The following is a 24,601-nucleotide window of genomic DNA, read 5'->3' as shown; positions in this document are numbered from 1 at the left end:
TGTATCAGGGATTGGTAACCAACAGAAGAACTTCAATACTCTATATTAGAGATAAATGGAAAAAAGAATTATTAGTAGAAATATGTGATGACGAATGGTATGACATGTGAAACTCAACTAACCACATCTAGTTCTAGAAATTGGAAAATATTTTGTTGGAAAAATGTGGTAAGATTTTTTTATAACACCAAAGATCAAGAGGGCTACCTCATCAGTATGTCAGCCCTGCTGGAGGATGTGCGGTGAACAGGATGTGGGTCATGCACATATTTTTTGGCAGTGCACAAAATGATCCCAATACTGGGATAGTATCTGGGAGGAATCAGGGAAAATACTTAGAAAATCTAAAAAATACTAGATATAAACTACCAAAGACATGCTCAGTTCTGTACTTCGGAAGTCTAACAGAAAAGAAAGTACAAAATAAAGACAAATACCTAATTAAAATCCTTCTGGCAGCATCAAAAAAGGCCATTACACGAAAATGGTGTAAAGAGGACCCCCCAACCCTGAAAAACTGGAGAGTCATTGTGGAGGAAATTCACAACATGGAAAGACTAACATATATTTTAAGACTACAGCAAGAAATCTGCGAAGAGAGATGGAAAAAATGGACTTTATACACAAACCTTATTCACTATGACCACTGACACTGTGTTGTAAATGTTCTTTTTGTTGTTGTTGTAAAATTGAAAAAATCAACAATAAACCTTAAGTGAAAAAAAAAAAAAAAAGATGCTACCCTGGAAATCCAGAGTTCTTGCGAGAGCACAAGTTGAATTTGCTCAGTGAGTTACTCTGGCGTTGAGTAATGATGCTCATTAAATATGCCCCTCGATCCGAGCTGCACCAATCACAGCGGGTTATCTGATATAGGCGGGCCAGAGGCGAGATGACGACAGCGCTGTGACGTCGAAGTCATTAGTAAACATTGCAGGATGGCTCTGGATGAACACCAGTTGTTTGAAACGGCTTTGGCCGCTACAATAAACGAGTTAGACTTGGCTTTTTATCTAAAAGAGGAACAGAAGACGGCGCTCGGATCGTTCCTTTGCAAGAAGGGCGTTTTTGCTGTTTTGCCGACCGGATACGGCGGGAGTCTAATCTACCAGTTAGCTCCGCTGGTAGCTAAGCGTATGGGGCTTGTTGTGATTGGTCGTAGTGTTATCCAATGGCGTGCAGTGAGATTTTCAAATGTGTGCTTGGTGCTGCCACTCAAGCTAGCCGAGTTTCATTAGTCGATGCCAGACCATTAATCTCTCAGATTTAGGTCTGGATTTCCAGGCTAATCAGATTCACAAATAATCGGATTTGGACTGACAGTGTGAACGTAGCCTGAGTGTGTTAGAGCAGGGGTTCCCAGGAACTGTGGTAGAGAACTGGTGGCCACCTTATCAATTATATAGGTGGTAAAGTCATCATCAGTCAGAGAAGTGGGCGGAGGTGGAGTCAGGGCCATCGCTAGACGATTCTAGGCGCCCCCGGGTTTTGTATGTTCCCCCTGAAACACGATTTCAGTGGAGGAGGGCCCACAGCGACAACCTGCACCGGGGCCCGGAGACCCTAGCTGTGTGCGTCAGTGTTCAGAAGAAAAGAGTGTGTGTTTGTTTGGACTCACTGAGACGTGAGCCCTCCGAATGAGTCGATCACTCAGTGGTTCTCACGGTCTCATTTCCATCACCTGTGCTCCATGTCCTGTTTGTATGTTCAAATAACCTGACGGTTCATTCAGTCTCATTAGCTGAGCTCCGTTTCCTGTGTTTCCTGTTATTGTAGGTTTGATTATGGCTCTAATCTGCAGCTCTTGTGTTTATATGATTACATTTTGGATTCGGTTTCTTGTTTTGTGGATTGTTATCATGTGTTTTTTGACCCAACTTAAACTCTATTAGTGTATGAATCATTATATTCTAATATTGTACATGTAATAAATACATGAATGAAGATATTAAAATATGCTTTTTAAACAGCTTTTGAATGTAATATTGCAACATAAATGATCTTGCAAGTTGCACATGCATCAAAAAACCTCATTACAGTTTTTTTTAAATGCATAAAAAAATCAAATCCAAAGCAAAGTCAGGGAAAATCAGTTATTTAAATGCAAATTTAATGTGAAGAGGTGCTTGATCATGAAGTGATCAAGTGCATGGCATAGTTTACTGCTCTTTGCATTGGATTAGATTTTTTTTAAAAAAATGTATTTAAAAATAAACTGTAATGAGGTTTTGTGATGCATGTGCAGTCTTTCTTGTAGTGATCACTGATCATGTTGCAATATTCAAAAGATGTTAAAAAGCAAACATAATGCAGAGTCAGGGAAAATCAGTTATTTTATTACAAATGTAATGTGGGGGTTACACTTGCATAAAGTGATCAAGCATGGCATAGTTTACAGCTCAGATTCTGGACATTTATGATTAATGCATTGAAACGATATGGACTCGAATGGCATTACAAACTGACCTATTTAAAATCTGAGCACAATGGCTGGCATCAGTGAGTTTATCAAACAGCCTGTGGAGGGAGACACATCCTTCAGCCCGAGCAACAAACCCATCAAACCCATCAAACTCATCAAACTCCCGCAGCGGGAAACAACCTGTTCTCCGCTCCCACATTCCTCAGCGGCGATGACGTCACGAGGTCTTCCTCAAACATCCCAGACATTCCGGATCAGACATCAGAGCCTCATCATCCTCTCCGGACTCCACTGCGACTCACTGCGACTCTCAGCAGCTCAGGTGAGCTTTAGCAACATCAAGTATTATATGAGCTGTTTGTTCATTTTATATGATTTACTTTATGATTTATCAGAACATTATTTAATAAAAGTGTGTTAAACAGTGATGTCTTTGCGTTTTGGGCTTGAAGTGAATTCATAAAAATAGACTCTTGTGCAGAAACAGATCATATTACTAATATCGTACAGTATTGATCTGCGCTGAACGCGTTGTTTAAGTGTTTTATGGCTGCGTGTAATTAAATATGAAATAGTTGCAGTAGACATTTCTAGAGAAGTATGCGACTGGAGCTGAGCCAATGAAAGCAGAATGAAATGTTCTCTCATGTTCAGCTGTGATGATGTAAGTACAGGTGTTAAGTGTTGTTTTGGTGTGTTTAACCCGTGTAGAACCAGGATGATGATGTTGGGAATCTTCCTGATAATCACAGCTGTTGCCCGTGTAGTTTCTCAAGAGGCAGAAGAGCCTGTGTCATATACGGCAAGTGCATTATTCACATACCGGCCTGTCACGATTATTGATTATTGTTGATCCTGGAGAAACATTTCAATCAACCAATCAGATTTGAGAGGGAAGTTTACAGTGTAGATCAAGTTTAGGCTTACAATCAGGGTAAGGTGCTTTATATATCAGTGTGATTCACCATCATTCCCTCTGATTTTAGGGATAAGTTACGGTTACTGTTAGTGATAAGTTACGGTTAGGGTTAGGAATAGGGATATGGATATGGTTAAGACTAAATTTTCAGACATGTTGTTCCAGGATCAACAAAAGTGGATAATTCAGGAACATGTCTTATTTGGCAAAATCGACGTTACCATTAATCGCCTGATCATGTTTATTCCATCTAATCACAATTATTTGAGATAACCGCAATAATTTTGCAGGTTAATTAAAAATTATATTTTGCCATCCAAAAAGGGAATTCTTTTTTTATTTTTATTTTTTATAAAGAACAAAACACACCGATGTCTAATTACAAATAGTGTGATTTAGGATTGCTGAAGTTAACATATTTACTAATAAAGTAATAAAATAATCTGTGAAAGAAGCTGTGACAGTAACAGTATTTAGATTCTTTTTTAATTAAGGGAATTTTGAATGATTAAAGAAATGGCTTCAGATGTCCCCGCTGAAAGAAACAGAAGCTAAGCAGGTCGGCTGGTTTTAGCGGCTTTACCTTCAGGCTGGGAGAGCTGGTCAAGCTGGGAGTGTGTGTGTGTGTGTGTGTTTCAGCAGGGGGATATAGGGCAGAAAAAACACTTCCTTCATATGAAACGATCGTGACAGGCCTATTTACATGCAGCTAAATAACAGATATGATTGTTTTGTTATTACAGCTCATATATGTGTTAAACTGACTGGTGTGATTCTCATACAGTGATTGTTCTTGTTCACAGCAGTGCACAGAAGGCTATGAATATGATCCCATTAAAGAGGTATGCAAAGGTAATAAAGTAGTATTGTTGATATAATACTCTCTCTCTGGCCTTGTATGGCCTACTGTTGTGTTTTTGTCAGTTTCCGTCTGTGAGAAGGTGAACCAGAGCCTACAGTAACAGCAGGTTTCTCCGTGTCTGTGAACAGATATCGACGAGTGTGCCCTTGTTTCTGACGCCTGTAAAGGGGGCATGAAGTGCATAAACCACTACGGCGGATACCTCTGCCTCCCTCAGAACGCACAGATCTTCGTCAGCGATGGGGACGAGTCATCACAATCATCAAACCCTGCTCCCCAAAGCCCTGTTAACCCCCTGAACCCACAGACCCGCTCGAACCCCAGAGCGGGAGACACTCGCTGCTCGCCTGGATTCACACGCGATGAGCAGAACTTCTGTCAAGGTACGACAGCGCTGTTTAAACGCTAGCATTACTAGCCTTGTGTCTGAAAGACAGGCTCACTGAGGAAAGCACACAACATAGATGACGTAGTATAACATATATATGTACAAGGAGAAGCTTAATGTGCAAACGAGATAAGAGTATGCAAAATAATATAATCAGAGCTTTGAGCAGGAGATAGAGTTGAAGAATGGCCTGGAGGAGGAGAAGGAGGCCGTGTATCGTAGGGTTTGATACGAGTTCTGTGATGAAGACCTGAACGGCACTCTCCATCCTGTAGATCTGAGTCCAGCGAACAGGGAAGGTTCTGGCAAGGTTCTCTCAAAGTTATGAACAAACGTTCTTCCAGTAACATTAACAGACCGTTCATTCAGAGCTATCTGGTCTTAAATAGTGTTTTAAATGAAGAAATAAAATAAAAATGTACTTCCATACTAATTCAGAGAACATTCAAAATGAATGTTCCATAATGTTTGCAAAATTATATAATGGAATGTTTCCTTAATGTCCTCATATCTAATAAAATACAAAATAAATAAATAAACATTTTTAAAACATTTTAAAAAGTTTGAAATGAAAGTCGAGAGAACATTCAGAAATAAGGTTTTTATATCTAATGGGAATATTAGCAAAACATTCTTAGAACATGTTGTAGTTGTAGTTGCTGGTTTTTACCGTCTCATCATGTAAACTAGATTAATGATGCTTTCTGATTTACAATTTATGACGTTATTAAAGAACATATTAAAGGGATGGTTCGGAGTAAAATCAGCCTAGGGTCCTTTGCACCATGAAGTCCAGCCAAACACCCCCCAGAAGCCTTTTTCCCCTTGGTTGAACATTATTAAAGTTAGATCTTATTTAGAGATATCAGGTTTAGTGCAGGCGCTAATGGATCCAAGGATGTATCTGGTAAATTACCGCACTAATAATGCCCAGAATGGACCAAACTTCTACAGTAGCACAAATAGGTTCTGTACTCATAAAACGAGGCATTGGAAAGTTTGTAAGTACATCAGGAGTTTATTTAAATAACACTTGCCTGATGCTAATGCTACCGCTAACCCGGATGTCGACGTCACTTCAGTGATTTGGGAAAAGCCTGTAAAAGTCCTGCAGAAAGCGATCATAAGGATGTAGTGTAACGACGCCCAGTTCCAGGAATCCACTGATATTTTGTTGGTAATGCCAGTTTGCAACAATTATTAGTTAACACTAAGTTGTCAACACTTTGGAAAAAATAATAATTCGCCGGTACACTACATCCTTACGCATCGCTTTCTGCAGGACTTTTACAGGCTTTTCCCAAACCACTGAAGTGACGTCGACGTCCGGGTTAGCGGTAGCATTAGCCATCAGGCAAGTGTTATTTAAATAAACTCCTGATGAACTTACAAACTTTCCAATGCCTCGTTTTATGAGTACAGAACCTATTTGTACTACTGTAGAAGTTTGGTGCCATTCTGGGCATTATTAGTGCGGTAATTTACCAGATACATCATAGGATCCATTAGCGCCTGCACTAAACCATCCGGCTGATATCTCTAAATAAGCTCTAACTTTAATAATGTTCAGCCAAGGGGAAAAAGGCTTCTGGGGGGTGTTCAGCTCGAGGTCATGGTGCAAAGGACCCTAGGCTGATTTTACTCCGAACCATCCCTTTAATGTGATAAATTAGTGATTTTCTAGACTTGTTTTCACCATGGTACGCATTGATCAGTGTGTGTGTGTGCGCGTGTGTGTGTGTGTGTGTGTGTGTGTGTGTGTGTGTGTGTGTGTGTGTGTGTGTGTGTGTGTGTGTGTGTGTGTGTGTGTGTTTGTGTGTGTGTGTGTGTGTGTGTGCAGATGTAGACGAGTGCGCTCAGGCCACACACACCTGCACTGCAGATCAGACCTGCTTCAACACCAGAGGCTCTTACACCTGCCAGTGTCCTCCTGGATACCAGAAGCACGGAGATCAGTGTGTGGGTGAGTCAGACAGAAAACAACACTTGTCTGGTGAAAGTGGTCTTGTGATTTCACTGGTTAAGATAGAGGCTCAGCTTGTTTTGTTGGTTGAACTGGTCGACTAGCGTGGTCTTACTGGGGTTTCCTTGTCCATTGGCCATCGCCCTATAATCCATCGCGCTCTTTAAGATCACTAAATTCGAGGCTTTTGGTCATACCTAGGATATCCAGATCCACCAAAGGAGGGAAAGCATTTTCACATTTAGCTCCAAAACTCTGGAATAGTCTTCCGGATACTGTTCGTTGCTCAGACTCGCTCTCCCAGTTTAAAACTAAATTAAAGATGCATCTCTTCAGCCAGGCATTCATATAATACTTTTAATCTTACAGTTTATTCCGGTCTCTAGTTCATAAACGCCAGAGGAGAACTGGCCCCCGACTGAGCCTGGGTTCTCCCAAGGTTTTGTTTTTCTCCATTAGGTCACCTGATGGAGTTTTTCGGTTCCTTGCCACTGTTGCCTTTGGCTTGCTCAGTTGGGGATATTTGGGGATATTTAATTTAATTAATCAATCAACAATACTATTGATCAGCATTACCAAACGTGGACGTTCCACTAGAAACAAACATTGATGTATTATTTTAATTTAATACTGTGAAGCTGCTTTGATACAATCTGTATTGTGAAAAGCGCTATATAAATAAACTTGACTTGACTTGACTTGACTCATTGGGAAAAACAGTGCGAGAGCGTATACACTAGCCTGTGAAGATTTTTTCCCCCATGCACCGACTGTAGTTACTGGTAGTATTTTAATCAGTGGTAGAAATGTCGCAGATTGACTGGCGAGACCCTAGCATGTAAAATGTTTCTGACTTTCAATGATCTTCTGTAATGTCTCTCATGTCTCATTCCACCAGAGAGGAGCGGAGAGAGTGAAGGTTCTGGAAAGTGTTTGTGCCTCGTTGTGGAGGAATAGAAAGGCCTCGTGTGTTCAGTGACTGCTGGCGGGTGGCAGTGTACTCTTGTCTCGAGGAAGAATAGAAGTACAATCAGCTTAGCATCTCTATGTGCATTAAATTACAGGACACATATTTGTGAATTGTATTGCAAAGAAAACTGCTTTTGTGCGTTCTTCCGGTACGTGCATTCCTGTGTATCTGCGGATCTGTTGCGTGCATGTGTGGAAGGTTCAGTCAATATATTTCTCATCAACCATCAACATGAACTAAGACTGAGGTCCCCCCTTAAAACTCCCTGAAACCCTTGCAAATATTTCATCAGATTTGGTCTATCAAACAATAATCAAAAACAAAAAGGAGATGTTACCATTATCACCCTGCAAATCTGTGAAGAATTCCATGGGTTATATGAGCAGTGTTTGTGTAAACCTCTTTGCAGATAGAAACGAGTGTCTGCTGTCACACTTCTGCATGCACACATGTGTGAACACCGCTGGCTCTTACCACTGCGAGTGCAATGATGGATACCAGCTCGCCAGCAATAACCACAGCTGTGTAGGTGAGTTAAAGACCAGACCTGTGTGTGTGTGTGTGTGTGTGTGTGTGTGTGTGGATACCAGCTCGCCAGCAATAACCACAGCTGTGTAGGTGAGTTAAAGACCAGACCTGTGTGTGTGTGTGTGTGTGTGTGTGTGGATACCAGCTCGCCAGCAATAACCACAGCTGTGTAGGTGAGTTAAAGACCAGACCTGCCTTTCTGTCCAAGAGTGTGTGTGTGTGCGTGTGTGTCTGTGTGTCTGTGTCTGTGTGTTTATATGATTTATGAGGACACAAATTTGTATAATGACATGGGTATTATACTGGTATTACAAAGTAAACGTGGTTTATGAGGACATTTCCTGAGTCCTCATTATGAAAATAGCGCAAATTTACAACATCACTTTTAACAATTCAGAAAAAATGCCTGCAAATGTTTTTTTCTCTCAAAACCACATTTACATAGTTAATGGGTCCTGTTGTTTGTCCTCACAATGCTATTGGATAGAAGAAGTGTTTATAGGTCCGGTCATCTGGCTATGAACTCACTCTACCTGCAAACTTCCCGCTGAGCTCATCTCCTTTTTTTTGCATGACTGGATTTGTCAGGATTAAAGTAAGTAAAATTGCTTAAATATTTTTTGGGGTGTTTATTATAATGTCTAGAACATGTACATATTTAGTTATTTTGGAAAACTTTCATCCAATTTGATTTAGAGCTTGTTATGTCTATGTTGTAATTCTACAACGTTGGGTCAGATTGGTAGTCAAAATAGCCTGTGCACCTTACACATTACATAAGGACACTGCACTTTTCAAATGATCACAAATTGAAAAAAAAATGTAGTAGAAATGTAGTGATTCATTGTAACTAAGCTCTAAATGTGTTTTTCTGTTAATTGTTTTACTTAGTTTATCTTAGACCATTATTAAACACATGAATAAATTGTATGGGATATTTGAAACTTCAGCATCTATAGCAGTATTTGAAACTCCCTGTATCTTTGTAGTTTTTTGTTTGTTTTTTAACTTCTAAATGATCCTGAGCCATTTTTTCTCAGTGTTGCCCAAGCAGCAGTTAGTAGCATTAGGAGATAGAAAAACAGATTCTGAATGTTCTGGAATTCTTGGGATGCCTGTTGCATTGTCCAGGGACAGGTGCAAATGGTCTTGAATGTGAACCTGTAAGTGCTCTGGGGGGATGCATGTGTTCCTTTAGTATGATAAGTAGAGAGCATAATAGGCTGCAATAGACAGTATTGTTTGAATGTATTGAAATGTTGATTATCACTTCATTGAAATTATAATACTTATGGGCATGCTAATGGAAATACTTAGATTTCTACCCACATGGTCTACCACCCTGTCTATTCTTTCAGTTTATCTACTACAATGTAAGACCCATATGTATTATTCACATATTTAATGTTCACATATCTAATGTTAATTGTTCACATTATTTTTAAATGTTTCCATTTCAGAATGCCACCAGCGCAGAAAGGTCTTTTATGATGGATACACAAACACACTGTGTAGCAAGTGCAATGTTCGCCTGTGCTTAACAGATGAAAATAACTGTTTTAGGGACTATCACTGCAAGTGAACACAGACTGCCTTCAAACCACAGTTTTTTGTTTGTTTTTTTTTACGAAAAGTTTTGTAAATATTTTTTTCCAATATTTTTTATTAATAAATGCTTATTCATAAAACTATGATTGTTGTATGGTTATTACTCATGATATATACTGTTATGGGGCTAAGTAAGCAATCAACCCTGCAAATGAATGCTTAAATGTTCTGTATATCTGTTCAGACAAAGTGAGTACAAACACAGAAGTTCTGCTCCCAACAATGCCCAACGTTGCAAATTTACAACATTTTCCTAAAAACTTACTAAAACGTAAAAAATCTGAAAACTCTTTCATTTCTACATCAGAGGCCTCCTAAAACAATATCTGGGAGGTCAAAAAAAAATTTGCTCATTTTTTTCTATATTTGGGTCTTACTGGGTTAAAAACATTCTAAAAAGTGTTTTTTTTTACATTCAAAAAATGCAGAAAGTTTTCTGTGATGGGTAGGTTTAGGGGTAACACGCTAACCTGTGTAAGGGGAGAGAATATACAGTGTGTACAGTATAAAAACCATTAGTCTGTGGAGAGTCTCCACAGAGATAGTGGACCAGACGTGAGTGAGTGAGTGTGTGTGTGTGTGTGTGTGTGTGTGTGTGTTCCTGTTTTGCTTTTGCTTTTTACCCTCTGGTGGACAAATCCTGTCCTTAAAGGAGAACTCCGGTCAATTTTAACATTGAGCTCATTTTTTTGTACATTTGGAGTGCTGTCAATACAGAGAACAACGACAAAAATCGGTGTTGCCTACACCGAGTTATTCTATTTTTAAAATTTGCACCCTGTTGACTTCAATGGGGCAAGTTTTAAACCTGCTTTTAGCCTCTTAACATCCTTGATGTGTCATTACAAGTGCACAGGTCATGTGAGTGATTCCTTCAGAGTGAACACGAGTGAGTCTGACTGCAGTAGATGTGAAAGATATGTATAAAAATGATGTTATTTAAGCCAGCACAAATACCTGTGTTTACATCCTGTTTACATTACAAGTAGTCGATTGCCGAGTTCACGCGCGTGATCATAGGTAACTAAACCTATGCGCGTGAACTCTGCAATCGACTACTTTGGACTTCAACCGAAAACAGGATGTAAACACAGGTATTTGCACTGGCTTAAATAACATCATTTTTATCCATATCTTTCACATCTACTGCAGTCAGATTCACTCGTGTTCACTCTGAAGGAATCACTCACATTTTCTGTGCACTTGTAATGACACATCAAGGATGTTAAGAGGCTAAAATCAGGTTTAAAACTTGCCCCATTGAAGTCAACAGGGTGCAAATTTTAAAAAGAGGATAACACGGTGTAGGCAACACCGATTTTTGTCGTTGTTCTCTGTATTGACAGCACTCCAAATGTACAAAAAAATGAGCTCAATGTTAAAATTGACCGGAGTTCTCCTTTAACAACATACATTTCTAATCTACTGCTCTTCCCTTTCTTTATAAGAAATACATTTGATTGAGCCAGTGGATTAAAATAGCATGGGATTAAAGGGGATTGTTGGAGTTAAGATGGCGGTCAGTGCTTTTAAGTGTTATATTCACTGTAGAATATTCAATATTGGGCAACATACATGAAGCTTCCTATATTTTAGAGTAATAGATTAAATAATAGACACATTCGGTTACTCTTATGATCACTGTGTCAATTCCATAAAGTGAAATAGATGTCCTAATGATAAATGGGCAAGAAGTCTCTCAGATTAGCATGCTTCAAAGTTCTGCCAAGAATTTGATATCAGATCTTTCACAAAGGAATTTAAAAGGTCTTGTGGAATGGACAGGAGCAAGAGGAGCTTCAAATTAAAGGTGAATCTATTAGCACAACATATTTTAAAAGGAGAGAGAGAGCAGTTGGGATCAATCCCAAGGTTTCAAAGCTGTCATTTGCAAATCAACATTGTTAAGTTGTTCTGAGAACAGTAAGGAATGTGAAACTTTATAATGATGCCTAACTCGTGAATCAAACCATGAAGATCTTTGCCAATAAAATATGTTCTTTGATCAACAACGTGATAAGGAATTCCTTAGTGAGGAAAGGTTTCCTGCAAAAGCATTTGTACATGGAAATCATGTACTCAGTGGAAACTGAAGAACATACTGATAAGAATGGCTCTTAGGACAAGTACAAACACACCGAATTTGTCCAAGGTCCTGCAGGGAATGATTTTGTTAATCCTCATGACAGAAGAACAGAAGAATGTTTCTTTTATAATCAGTTCAAAAGATGCATCTGGTGACCAACTGTAACTAAAAAACGAGGAATCTCGATTTTGCTTCTAGACTCGGTGAAGAAATACACTAAAGAACAACTTGAGAAAAAATGGCCATGTATAAATGTGGACACCCCCTACTAATCAAAGAATGAATTCATTCATTTAATGCAGATTTATTTAGAAACGAAACTGCTGTGTGTTGCTCAGAGATATACAATGGGTCTGTTGTGGCTTTGTTTGAAAATATTTTCATTGGCAAAATGGAGCAAAACGAGACAATATTGTGTCTTAAAAGTAGTTGTAATATTGTGTTTGTGGAGTGGAAGGAATAGTTGAGACAATGATCTAGTTACAGGGTGTTTTATTAAAGAAAACCATGGCAGAACCAGTGAAGGAGACCACAGCAAAGATGGAGGGATTGAGAACAATGGCACAGCCCAAGGAGCATTGGACCACAGCAGAGCCAGGGATTTGGTGCTGCAGGATTGGAGACCCAAGGTGGAACCGGAAGATCGGAGGACCAAGGTAGATCCGCGGGATCGGAAGAAAGAGGTGGAGCAGAGCAAAGGGGGTGAAGGTCCGGAAGTCCAAGGTGGAACCAGAAAATCAAAGGCCACGGTGAGGCCGGAAGGATGAGGTACTGCTGTGGAGCCAGAAGGACGGGAGCCAAGGGTTTGTAGGGTCAAGGCGGAATCAGGGGATCAGAGGGCCGAAGTGGAGGTCAAATGTCCTAGGCTTTGGCCATGATTCAGAAGACTGGGAAGACAGGGAATAGGAGAGAGCCGGTAGAGCAAGAGGATGATGAGATGGAGGAAGGGCTAGGAACATGGGGGTGGAACTAGATTAAATAAGAGCAGTGTCTAAGCAGATGGGAGAAGTGTTAAACTATACTGATCCAAATTTTATTATCATTAGGTATTAGTGCAAAACTTAACTTAATGTTACTACTGCAGTGTATGTGTGTTTAGTTGCTGCTCTGATTTGAACTGATCACACTCTAGCCACAGCATGTTTTAACTGATCTACAGGAATATTGATATTAATCAAACCCCCCCCCCCCCCGTGGACTGTGCTCAGGGGCTGGAGCCATCAATGGACTCTGGTCAGGGGCTGGAGCCATCACTGGACTGTGCTCAGGGGTTGGAGCAATCACTGGACTGTGCTCAGGGGCTGGAGCCATCACTGGACTCTGGTCAGGGGCTGGAGCCATCACTGGACTGTGCTCAGGGGCTGGAGCCATCACTGGACTCTGGTCAGGGGCTGGAGCCATCACTGGACTCTGGTCAGGGGCTGGAGCCATCACTGGACTCTGGTCAGGGGCTGGAGCCATCACTGGACTGTGCTCAGGGGCTGGAACCATCACTGGACTCTGGTCAGGGGCTGGAGCCATCACTGGACTCTGGTCAGGGGCTGGAGCCATCACTGGACTGTGCTCAGGGGTTGGAGCCATCACTGGACTGTTCTCAGGGGCTGGAGCCATCACTGGACTCTGGTCAGGGGCTGGAGCCATCAATGGACTGTGCTCAGGAGCTGGAGCCATCAATGGACTCTGGTCAGGGGCTGGAGCCATCACTGGACTGTGCTCAGGGGTTGGAGCCATCACTGGACTGTGCTCAGGGGCTGGAGCCATCACTGGACTCTGGTCAGGGGCTGGAGCCATCACTGGACTGTGCTCAGGGGCTGGAGCCATCACTGGACTCTGGTCAGGGGCTGGAGCCATCACTGGACTCTGGTCAGGGGCTGGAGCCATCACTGGACTGTGCTCAGGGGCTGGAACCATCACTGGACTCTGGTCAGGGGCTGGAGCCATCACTGGACTCTGGTCAGGGGCTGGAGCCATCACTGGACTGTGCTCAGGGGTTGGAGCCATCACTGGACTGTGCTCAGGGGCTGGAGCCATCACTGGACTCTGGTCAGTGGCTGGAGCCATCACTGGACTGTGCTCAGGAGCTGGAGCCATCACTGGACTGTGCTCAGGGGTTGGAGCCATCACTGGACTCTGTTTAGGAGCTGGAGCCATCACTGGACTCTGGTCAGTGGCTGGAACCATAGCTGGACTGTGCTCAGGAGCTGGAGCCATCACTGGACTCTGGTCAGGGGCTGGAGCCATCACTGGACAGTGCTCAGGGGCTGGAGCCATTACTGGACTGTGCTCAGGAGCTGGAGCCATCCCTGGACTCTGGTCAGGGGCTGGAGCCATCACTGGACTCTGGTCAGGGGCTGGAGCCATCACTGGACTGTGCTCAGAGGTTGGAGCCATCACTGGACTCTGGTTAGGAGCTGGAGCCATCACTGGACTCTGGTCAGTGGGTGGAGCCATAGCTGGACTGTGCTCAGGGGCTGGAGCCATCACTGGACTCTGGTCAGTGGCTGGAGCCATTACTGGACTGTGCTAAGGGGCTGGAGCCATCACTGGACTGTGCTAAGGGGTTGGAGCCATCACTGGACTCTGGTCAGGAGCTGGAGCCATCACTGGACTCTGGTCAGGGGCTGGAGCCATCACTGGACTGTGCTCAGGGGCTGGAGCCATCACTGGACTCTGGTCAGGGGCTGGAGCCATCACTGGACTGTGCTCAGAGGTTGGAGCCATCACTGGACTCTGGTTAGGAGCTGGAGCCATCACTGGACTCTGGTCAGTGGGTGGAGCCATAGCTGGACTGTGCTCAGGGGCTGGAGCCATCACTGGACTCTGGTCAGTGGCTGGAGCCATTACTGGACTGTGCTAAGGGGCTGGAGCCATCACTGGACTGTGCTAAGGGGTTGGAGCCATCACTGGACTCTGGTCAGGAGCTGGAGCCATCACTGGACTCTGGTCAGGGGCTGGAGCCATCACTGGACTGTGCTCAGCGGCTGGAGCCATCACTAGACTGCGGTCAGGGGGTGGAGCCATCACTGGACTGCGGTCAGGGGCTGGAGCCATCACTGGACTGCTCAGCGGCTGGAGCCATCACTAGACTGCGGTCAGGGGCTGGAGCCATCACTAGACTGCGGTCAGGGGCTGGAGCCATCACTAGACTGCAGTCAGGGGCTGGAGCCTTCTCTGGACTCTGGTCAGTGACTGGAGCAATCACTGGACTCTGATCAGTGGCTGGAGCCATCACTAGACTACGGTCAGGGGCTGGAGCCTTCTCTGGACTCTGGTCAGGGACTGGAGCAATCACTGGACTCTGATCAGTGGCTGGAGCCATCACTAGACTATGGTCAGGGGCTGGAGCCTTCTCTGGACTCTGGTCAGGGGCTGGAGCCATCACTGGACTGCGGTAAAATGGCCTTGGCCATAATGGTCAGCTCTGCATTCTCAGGAGCTGACACTGGGGTGGGAACGGGCTCTGGAATTTCTCTCACTGGAACAGATTGGTGAATTTCACAGACTGGAATGAATTTGGAAGTGGATTCTGGATGTATGGAGATTCCCCCTGAGAGGGGAAGATTTCTTCAGGGCCTTTCAGACGGAAATAACTGCAGGCCACTTTCGCTCCCAGGTTGGTGCTGTTCAATACCATCTTCTGTGCTCGAGGGAAGACTGGAGACTCTGGCTTGGCGGCCATGATGACTGGTGAGACTTGTGCTCGCATGAGGAGTGAAGATGGCAAAGGACTTGGGAGGAGTCAGGTGGTGTTTGGTCGCTTGATGGAAAAAACTTCTGATGGCTGGAGTGGACTGGAGAAAAAGCGACTGAATGGAACTGGCATCGTCTTCAACCTCGCCGACAGTGAGGGAAGAACCACTTAGCCACAGCACATAATCAGTGTAGCTCTTGAGGGAACAAGTGGTAGCTGACGCTGGTATCTGGTGATAAAGATGGTCATCTAATCTACTCAAAACATGATCTTCATGGTACCATCATTCCATGGAACCAAGTTGGAAATTTCAGGAAATTGTCTTACCTAATCCTCAATTGGATGACCAAAAATGGAGATGAGCAGATTCGCTGGATCTCTAGAGGTGAGGGAAAGGCTCATAGTGCGGCTTTTGTTGTCGTTGTTTGGTCTGGTCTTCTGTCATGGAACAGAAGAATGCAGACACAGGTAACGTCTGAACAGAGTTTTTGGAATAACACATATAAAGTTAGCAGGTGAGTCTCTGATTGTTATGGTGATACTGAGATGAGAAGTGACCGGAGGACTGAAGTCAGGCAGACGAGGATACACAGAAGTCTGAAGAAGACAAAGGACAGGACAGTTTGATGCACAAGTAGGTAATCTGGTGATAGTTCAGTGTTGAACGACGAGACCAGATAACTGTGATGAGGAGTGTGACTGCTTATGTAGGGAGATCATGAGCCGGTGCATGGGTGATGACGAGTGATTAACTGTGGAGGTGTGATAGGTGTGATGACTGGAGCAATCACTGGACTCTGATCAGTGGCTGGAGCCATCACTAGACTACGGTTAGGGGCTGGAGCCTTCTCTGGACTCTGGTCAGGGACTGGAGCAATCACTGGACTCTGATCAGTGGCTGGAGCCATCACTAGACTATGGTCAGGGGCTGGAGCCTTCTCTGGACTCTGGTCAGGGGCTGGAGCAGAGGTGTGATAATGGCTGACTGAGTGCAGGTGGGGACCAGACGGGATGCTGGGAAGTGTAGTTCTGGTGACTGGGCTGGTGACTTAGGATTGGGACAATAGGCATTTTTGCTCCCATATCTTGATTTTCAGTGACATTTTAATAAGCTTCAGTGAAAGTCGCCTACATAAGGGCGACCGGGCCTTTGCAGTAACAGGGCCGAGACAGTGGGATGAGCTGCCGCTATCTATCAGGTCTGCCAAATCGCTGTCAATGTTTAAGAATCTGTTGAAAGTGCATCTAATGTCGGTAGCCTATAATGGTTAGATGTGATGTTTTATATGTTGTCTATTTACTGGTCTATGTGTGTCCTTATTTTTATCCTTTTATAGAATCTTTATGTAAAGCACTTTGGTTCAACCTCGGTTGTGTTTTAACAGTGCTATATAAATAAATAAACAAGAAACAAGAAAGTGTGCACTATTAAGGCCTGTTTTTTTTAGTTTTTTTTTTTTTTTTTTTGGTAGGGGGGGTAATAAAAGTGATTGACATAATTGATAATATCAGCTCACACATCATTAAAACAACAATTCCAATATTATCCTAGACAATACATATCGCATACTCCTGCTTGATGCTTTGACATGTTTTGGAAATGTTTTTATTGTGGGAGAGGAAATTTATGAACTAACTGGCCAAACAATGTCTGAAATATATCTTACTATTAACTGACATTTAAAAAAATGATTTCAATATTGGATTTGGCTTGTTTTTCAGATGTGAATGAGTGTGATCTGGCTCAGCCGTGCCAGCATCAGTGTTTCAACCTGCTGGGCTCGTACATCTGCCAGTGTGATCGGGGTTATGAACTCGCCCCGGACTCAGTCTCTTGTGTGGGTAAGTGTTTATTCTGCATGTTCCTGTGCTTGATTTAAATATGCTGGATCTGACTACACTCCTTTCTCGAAGGCATTAGTTTGAAGCCGTGAAACACGCTCAGTGCTTATATAGAGATGAGAGCTGCCAAAAGACTCTAAAGAAATGATTTCAGTTCGAGGGAAAGATAAGTGTACACCATATTTTGTAAATCAGCAGTCCACAAGAGGGCGTCACAAATATTAGTTGACAAGAAAGTGCTGAATTAAACCAGACATTCAAACATTTTATATATTAATTTAAATATGCATCAAAATTTAACAAAAAAACAAAAACAAAAATACACTATTGTAATAAAATATAATGAATTCTTTATGGGCCAGTTTTTCATTGTCTGTGATCCATTGCGTTGTTGTGTGAAGATCGTATTCATAACATGACATTCTGACTAGCACATAACATGCATATTACATATTTGCTTTGTATATTTGTGATTCATTTCATATGTTTGGGCTGAGTTAGTTAACCTGCCTACAAAGTGCTTAAGTTTACCGATGTTCATTTACTCAACAAAACTTAAATGCATTTGTATGTGCATTTTCATCTAAAATTCACCAAATGTTTGATTTCCACATTTTAATTGGACAGCAGCACAACATGTCATTCTTTATCATCAGCTAGATTGTCCTCAGCCTTGTTTTAGACAAAGATCATGATGCCTTTAGTCAAGTCACCTGTAAAGCAGCTCTAAAAAGACAATAGTGTCATTATTCAGATCATATCAGTTTAGTGTTGATTCAGTTCAGTTCAATAACTGAGCAAAGTTCATCAATTATGAAATGAGTTCACTTCAGCTATAAGCAGCTCCACAGAAGACATTAGTTTGGTTATTCAGCTCAAGTTAGTTTGAGTTTTGTTCTCATCTGAAAGTGTCAGTGCAGTAAATCAGTTGGTTGGTAAATCAGTAGATCAGTTGGTTGAGTTGTATGTTGTCCTGGTGTGTGTCCAGACATCGATGAGTGCGCGTTCTCCAGCTACATGTGCCAGTATGTGTGTATGAACAGCCCGGGTGGATATTCCTGCACCTGCCCAGACGGATATCAGCTGCAGAGAACAAGAATGTGTCAAGGTATCGGCTCCTCCTTCATAAAATATAACGCTCGTCTTTGCCTGGCCTTTTTTCTCTCCATCATGATCTCCCAGATGTTTCACATCAGAGCAAGACGGCCAGGAATTCCCAAACACATCATGGAAACAATGCAGGGCTCAAATGTTGCTTCACCCCCTGTTATTTTTATTTCTTTAATCGATATGCTTGAAACAAAAATGCTGTTTATTTGTTCTAAACAGAGGGAAAGATATTAGCTTAAGGTTGTGTGTGTATCTTGCTACAGTCTTTGTCATGGTGCCCAATAATAGGTGTGCTCATGTAAATGGAATTTCCATTGGAAATATTACACTCTTAGAAAAAAAAACTTTCAATGGAGTTCAAAATAGAATCAAGCTTTAAATAACACTTTATGCCAAAAGGGTTCTATATAAGGAGAATTTTTTAAATGATTGCATAATACTTTCAGGTTGTTTGATTTTTTTTGTAATTAAAACCAAAATTATTTCATTATAACTAAATCCACAAAACGATCTCATGATGGGAAACCTCAAAAGATACATTAAGATAGTAAATTAAACAGGAAAAGCTCATTTAAAGAAAAGAGTTTTAAGAAGGGATTTAAAAGTAATAAGACTATTGTGCAGATTGAAAAGTGAAAAGCTGAATCATGTACTAAACGCGATATTTATAAGTAAGCTAGTGTAATTGATGAAGAACAGGAGAGATGTGCTCAATGGAAGTGGTTCTAGTAATTATGCCGGTGGCTGAGTTCTGGACCATCTGAAGTTTATGGAGAAGTTTGAGAGGTAGCCAAATAGGAGAGAGTTACAGTAATCAATGTTTGAAGTAACTAGATCATGTACAAGAATAAGTGTAAGGAATGGACAAAGACAAATGATGCTCATATGTGGAAATATGCTGACCGAGTGACACTATTAATGTGTGTTTCAAACGACAAGCTACTATCAATGATGACACCCAAACTCTTAACCTTAGAAGACGGGGAAATTATTTAGATTTAGTGCCAACAAGAAGAACCTCAGTTTTATCAGTATTTAGCTTGAAAAAAATTGCACAAGCACCCTGATCTCATCTAAAAAGTCCAAAAGGGAAGAAGAAAGAAGACTAGAAATAGGCTTGAAGGACAAATATAGTGTCAGCCACATAGCAGTGTAAATTAATACCAAATGTCCTAAAAATATGACCATGAGGTAATAGATTATAGATTAAAGAGGGCCCAAGACAGAGCCTTGAGGAACACCAGTGGAAACAGATGAGGAATATGATCGGAAGTTTTTAAGTTGGACAAATTGAGTGTGACCAGAGAAATAGGATCTAAACCAAGTGAGAGGGACCCCAGCAATACCAATAGAGATTAATTTATCAAAAAAAAAACTTGGTAAGAATTGGTATTAAAGGCAGCACTTAGACAAATAGACAAGTATAGTTTATAGTCCAGAATCAGCCGCCTTCAACAGATCAGTGGTAACTTGGCAGTCTCTGTACTATGCAATAGACATTTTTGTAAGAAATGGTGAATTAGAAATTGGACGCCAGATTTCTTAAGCATTCGAGATATTACGGCAGTCTTAAGAAATTAAGGGACAACGTGGAGCATGGAAAGTGTTGTTTGGAAGTTGTAAGATCTGCATTCTCATATATAATATATACATATATGACATATTGCTAATCACAATCTTTTCTCCGGTATGGAAGACATCAACGAGTGTGAAACGGGCCATGAGTGTAGGGAAGATGAGATGTGCTGGAACTATTACGGAGGTCATCGCTGTTACCCTAAAAACCCGTGTCAGGAGCCGTACGTGCAGACAGCCGAAAAGTAAGTCAGGACACTTTAAAGTTTTGATTTAACTCATTTAAGCATGGGGGAAAAAAAGAGTAATCTTCTTGCTTTGATTCCTAGCCGGTGTTCGTGTCAGTCCGCGGCTGCGTGTCGAGGCCTGCCACAGTCTATAGTTTACAAATACATGAGCATTCATTCAGAGCGCAGCGTACCGGCAGATATCTTTCAGATTCAAGCCACAAACATCTTCCCCAGCGCTCACTACACCTTCAGAATCAAAGCTGGCAATGAAGCAGGACAGTTCTTCCTTAGGGTGAGTAACCAAACCTAACCTACCCTAACCCTAACCCTAACCCTAACCAGCACTTAAAACTGTCCTAAGCCCTTACATAATCAGCCATGGTGTCAGTACAGCACCTATTGCATTTCATTTGATATTTCTTTCTGTCAAACATATTCTTGGCTGTTTTAAAGGGGTCATATAATGCCATTTTTGTACAAGCTAATATGATTCTTTAGGGTCTAAATTAAAAGTTTGTAATATACTTTAATTAAAAATTCTCATTAGTATTGTAAGAAAACACTAATTTTACCTGGTCAAAAACAGCTCTGTTTTCAGCACGCCGTTTGAGTGCATGTGTCTTTAAATGATAATGAGCTTTGCTCACCCCGCCCCTCTGTTCTGTGCGGACACCGTTTGTAGAGCCATATAGAGAGATATATTATGGCTCTGACCGTTTGTAACACAATAACCATTACGTGTTGTTCATTATAAACGTGGGATTATGAACGTCGTACATAGAAAACATGCCGTAATGTACCTGAGTGTAAGCAGCCGCATTCATCGTGAAGCGTGCAGCAAGTGATTTGCAAAGATTAATAATAATAAATATTAATAAGAATAATATTGTAAATATTAATATAAAGGTTAATAAAACGTTACACTCACTTCTTCTTCTGGAGGTTCAGCAGGAACACGAATAGTTGGTACCGATCCTTTTTTCAGGAGCAGCTTCTTATCAAAACCAGCTTTATGCTGACCCTCCTTTATAAAGCAGTCTGGTGTGTGAAATGATTCGCGCAAACATGAAAGCATTGACGTTGATCGTGGGCAGGGGCGATTCTAGGATTTTCATTTTAGGGGGGCTCAGCCCCCAATGAGGGTATGATGTAAAAAAAAAAAAAAAAAGTTAGTTTATGGTCTAATGCTCATTATTAAGTAGTTTCATTCATTCATCCAGTAACATGCATATGTCAGGGTTTTATAATCACTGAGGTACCGAATGTTAGGTATCTAGGGGGGTTCGGGGGCATGCTCCCCCGAGAAAATTTTGATTTCTCTGATCTACATATGTGCATTTTAAGATGTTTTGAAGGCCAAAAAAATTGGATGACAATAGCTTTAAAACCATGTGCGGGCAGCTGTTTTTTTCTCACCTCATCAGCATCACACTCTTTTTGTTTTTATCTTGCTCTGTCTTTTCCCCTCCTAAAGCTGAGCTTTGACTGATATAGGCTTTTTATTTTTGTCTGTCAGTGAAGAAAGTAAACATAGGGTCAACTGATAGGTTGATTTATAAATCATTTTCTCAGACAAAGCTACCAGGACAGCTAGGTAACTAAGTCCATCTACAATGAAATATAAATTATTTTATTTTTTAAGCTTTTTAGCCTTTGTAATCAACAATACGGTTGGTTATTCATCAAGTCACCCCGTGAAAATCTATTTAATTTCAAATCATTTAACTAACCAGCTAAACGTGTATTAATGTAATTGTCTATTGGCAATATGATTAATCTGTTCTATATTTATTTCTATTTATTAAAAATAACAACATGAATTATCAAATTTGCCACTTCTATAAATCAAGTACTTAAAAGAAAATCACAAATCCCTTTACTCTACTCTTACTCTAATATATGTATGTACACTCCTACTGATTCATTATTACTTAATACAAAACTATATTTATTAATACAAAACAAAATAACTCCACATGATGTTTCTCTCTCTGGGCCATCTAGTGCTTTCAGACAATGATGTGTGTCTTTAATCATTTCTGTGCATGGCTGCATAATGTAATGCCGAAATACAATATAATATGTTTTAAAGTTTAAAAAGTAAATTAAAATAAATCATGATCGTTTTCTAAAGTATGTTTTCATGGGTGTTAATCGCTTAATTTTTGTAGGAATAAAAAACAACTATCACACTGATAAGGGCTGAAAGGTGAACGCAGCGAAACGTATTGGTATTGGATGAGAAACCGAACCGTCCCGTGTTGCTCCCAATGCTCCAGTAACATTACATTATGTAAACTGCAATGCATTTATGACAAAGAACTGCACCGATGCAGATGTAATATCATAGCAATCTATCAATAAATGCACTCACGACACACCTTGTACTCTCTGTTGTTCGCTCTGCTCGGCGCCCCTGCAGATTGAAAAATGCGCTAAATCCAAGCAGATCAGATAAGGGGAGGAGCCGAAACTTGACGCAGCTTGCCGCCGTTTCAAATGAGTTTTTCTAAAGGGGACTGAAGCGATCAAAAATGTATTAATCAAATATTTTTTAGGGGGGCTGGGCAGAAGTTTAGGGGGGCTGAAGCCCCCCTAAAAAGGGCCTAGTGATGCCCCTGATCGTGGGGAATATTCCCTTCGAATGAAAATGACTGCTGTGTCCGTTATTACACCCAAGAACAGAACACCACAATCGCTTAGACGCATTCTGCTCATAGACAGTGCTCCAGCGTATCAACAATGACCGCGCCGATCCGCGCTTACTTTGATTGACGAGCGAGGGCGGGTCTGTGTTGAAACGCTGCTGTCAATCAACAATCGTGGGAGGGGCGTCGATTTTGTGACGTCACATCGAACGGCTTGATTTGAGACGGGGGAAAACATATAAGAAGATTAAAAAAAAACACTGGATGGATTTTTATCATCTTATGATGGTTGTGTACAGGCACTGCCAACACACATTTCAGTACAGTATAAAAATGCATGTACCATTATATGACCCCTTTAAACATGTTTAACCCTTGTGCGACCGTATGGACATTTTTGTCTTTTTCAGTTTTGTTTTTTTGATAATTTTACCAATGCCAACTGCATACATTTTTGCACAGGTGTGTATTTTTATTCGAATTGTACTGTTTGAAAACTGCAATTTTTAATCCCAGGGCCATTTAACTATGAAATGATGCAGTCTTTGTCAAGAGACTTTCGGTCTGTTGGCAAGGCTTCAAAATTTTCAGTTTTACTATTTTTTTACCAGATGGTGCCAATTTCTCAGGTTTGGCCTTTAAAGCAAATACACGCTTTATTCCTGTTTTCTGCTTCGGTGTATTATAGAGCCCAGTGGATACATTATGCAGCGATAATTGTGTGTGTGTGTTGGTGTGGATGTCAGAGTGTGGTTTGAATATGTGTAATAAAAAATGATGTGTGTGTGTGCATTTGAACAGAAAATCTGGTACTGTGCCTAAACAAAATCTTACGGAAAGCTCATTTTTATCAACCTCAAATTTGGAACACGACTTCGTTTAGATTTATGGCTTTGATTTTCTAGCAGTTTTAACATAGTTTAATCATTTTCATAAACTTAAACCTCTGTAACTTTTGTTTTGTTTCACTTTTTCACTTTTTTTTGTTACTTCTATAAGTATAAAAACTTTAAAATGAGACCAAACTTAAGTCTGCGCTCCTAATCGTAACATTTTTATGACCGTTTTTTTGACACTGACATTTTTGTCCACTATGGATCTGTGTAATGATTTTTAAATGACGCACAAGGGTTAAAGTGGTGGCTTAATTTTATCAATGTCAATTTGTTTTTAGTGGTTTTGAAGCACAAAGAAAACATAAGTGTATGTGTCAAGTCACCTTTATTTCTATAGCGCTTTACACAATGCCGATTGTTTCAGAGCATCTTTACAGAGATGACAGGAAAATGATGCAAACAGAGTTCAGTTCGGCTGTACAGCAGCTCTAGAAGAAAACAGTGTCATTCGTCTGAAGTCAGTTTAACTGTTGTGGTTTGTCCACTGAGTGGTGCTGTAAGACAACAAGCCGTTCATCACACCCTGCGTTCAGTCTTTTCTTCTTATCACATTTGAACAGATAAGGAAGGTAATGCTGCCAAGTTTATTTGTGTATCGCATTTCCCACTCGTAATTCAGTTTTGTTTTCCCTGGTGGCACAACATCAAATCTAAATGTCTTGATCGTGTTGAACTCGAGTTCAGTTGAAGTATCATGAGAAAACAGGAAGACATTAGGCAGGAGATGGGCTCTGTCCCGAGAGCGGGATATCTCACACTGTGGGGAAATATAGTTAAACTTTGGTTAGTTCAGAAATGTAATTCCTATGGCTTTCCATTAGACAGTATATAGATTTGTTGAAATCACTTACATCACATGTTAT

General features: G+C 41.2%; 1 protein-coding gene across 4 annotated transcripts in view; it reads left to right on the top strand.

Annotated features, from left to right (window-relative positions):
• The first annotated feature begins 2,625 nt into the window (after positions 1-2,625).
• The window catches only part of efemp1 (EGF containing fibulin extracellular matrix protein 1), a 23,777-nt gene continuing 1,801 nt past the window's right edge, over positions 2,626-24,601 (top strand). Inside the window, exons 1-10 of one of the 4 annotated variants that reach the window (XM_079855481.1) lie at positions 2,677-2,744; positions 3,134-3,224; positions 4,148-4,193; positions 4,332-4,586; positions 6,432-6,554; positions 7,934-8,053; positions 17,160-17,279; positions 18,268-18,387; positions 20,086-20,209; positions 20,294-20,486. In XM_079855481.1, the coding sequence (XP_079711607.1) occupies positions 3,141-3,224; positions 4,148-4,193; positions 4,332-4,586; positions 6,432-6,554; positions 7,934-8,053; positions 17,160-17,279; positions 18,268-18,387; positions 20,086-20,209; positions 20,294-20,486 (1,185 nt within the window). In that variant the 5' untranslated portion in view covers positions 2,677-2,744; positions 3,134-3,140. Of the gene's footprint in view, positions 2,745-3,133; positions 3,225-4,144; positions 4,194-4,331; positions 4,587-6,431; positions 6,555-7,933; positions 8,054-17,159; positions 17,280-18,267; positions 18,388-20,085; positions 20,210-20,293; positions 20,487-24,601 lie in introns of those variants that run through there. The other 3 variants (XM_079855480.1, XM_079855479.1, XM_079855482.1) reach the window with 3 other exon arrangements.

Source organism: Squalius cephalus, assembly GCF_949319135.1.
Source record: "Squalius cephalus genome assembly, chromosome: 21".
NCBI lineage: Eukaryota > Metazoa > Chordata > Actinopteri > Cypriniformes > Leuciscidae > Squalius > Squalius cephalus.
This window is presented reverse-complemented; position numbering and strand designations above follow the sequence as displayed.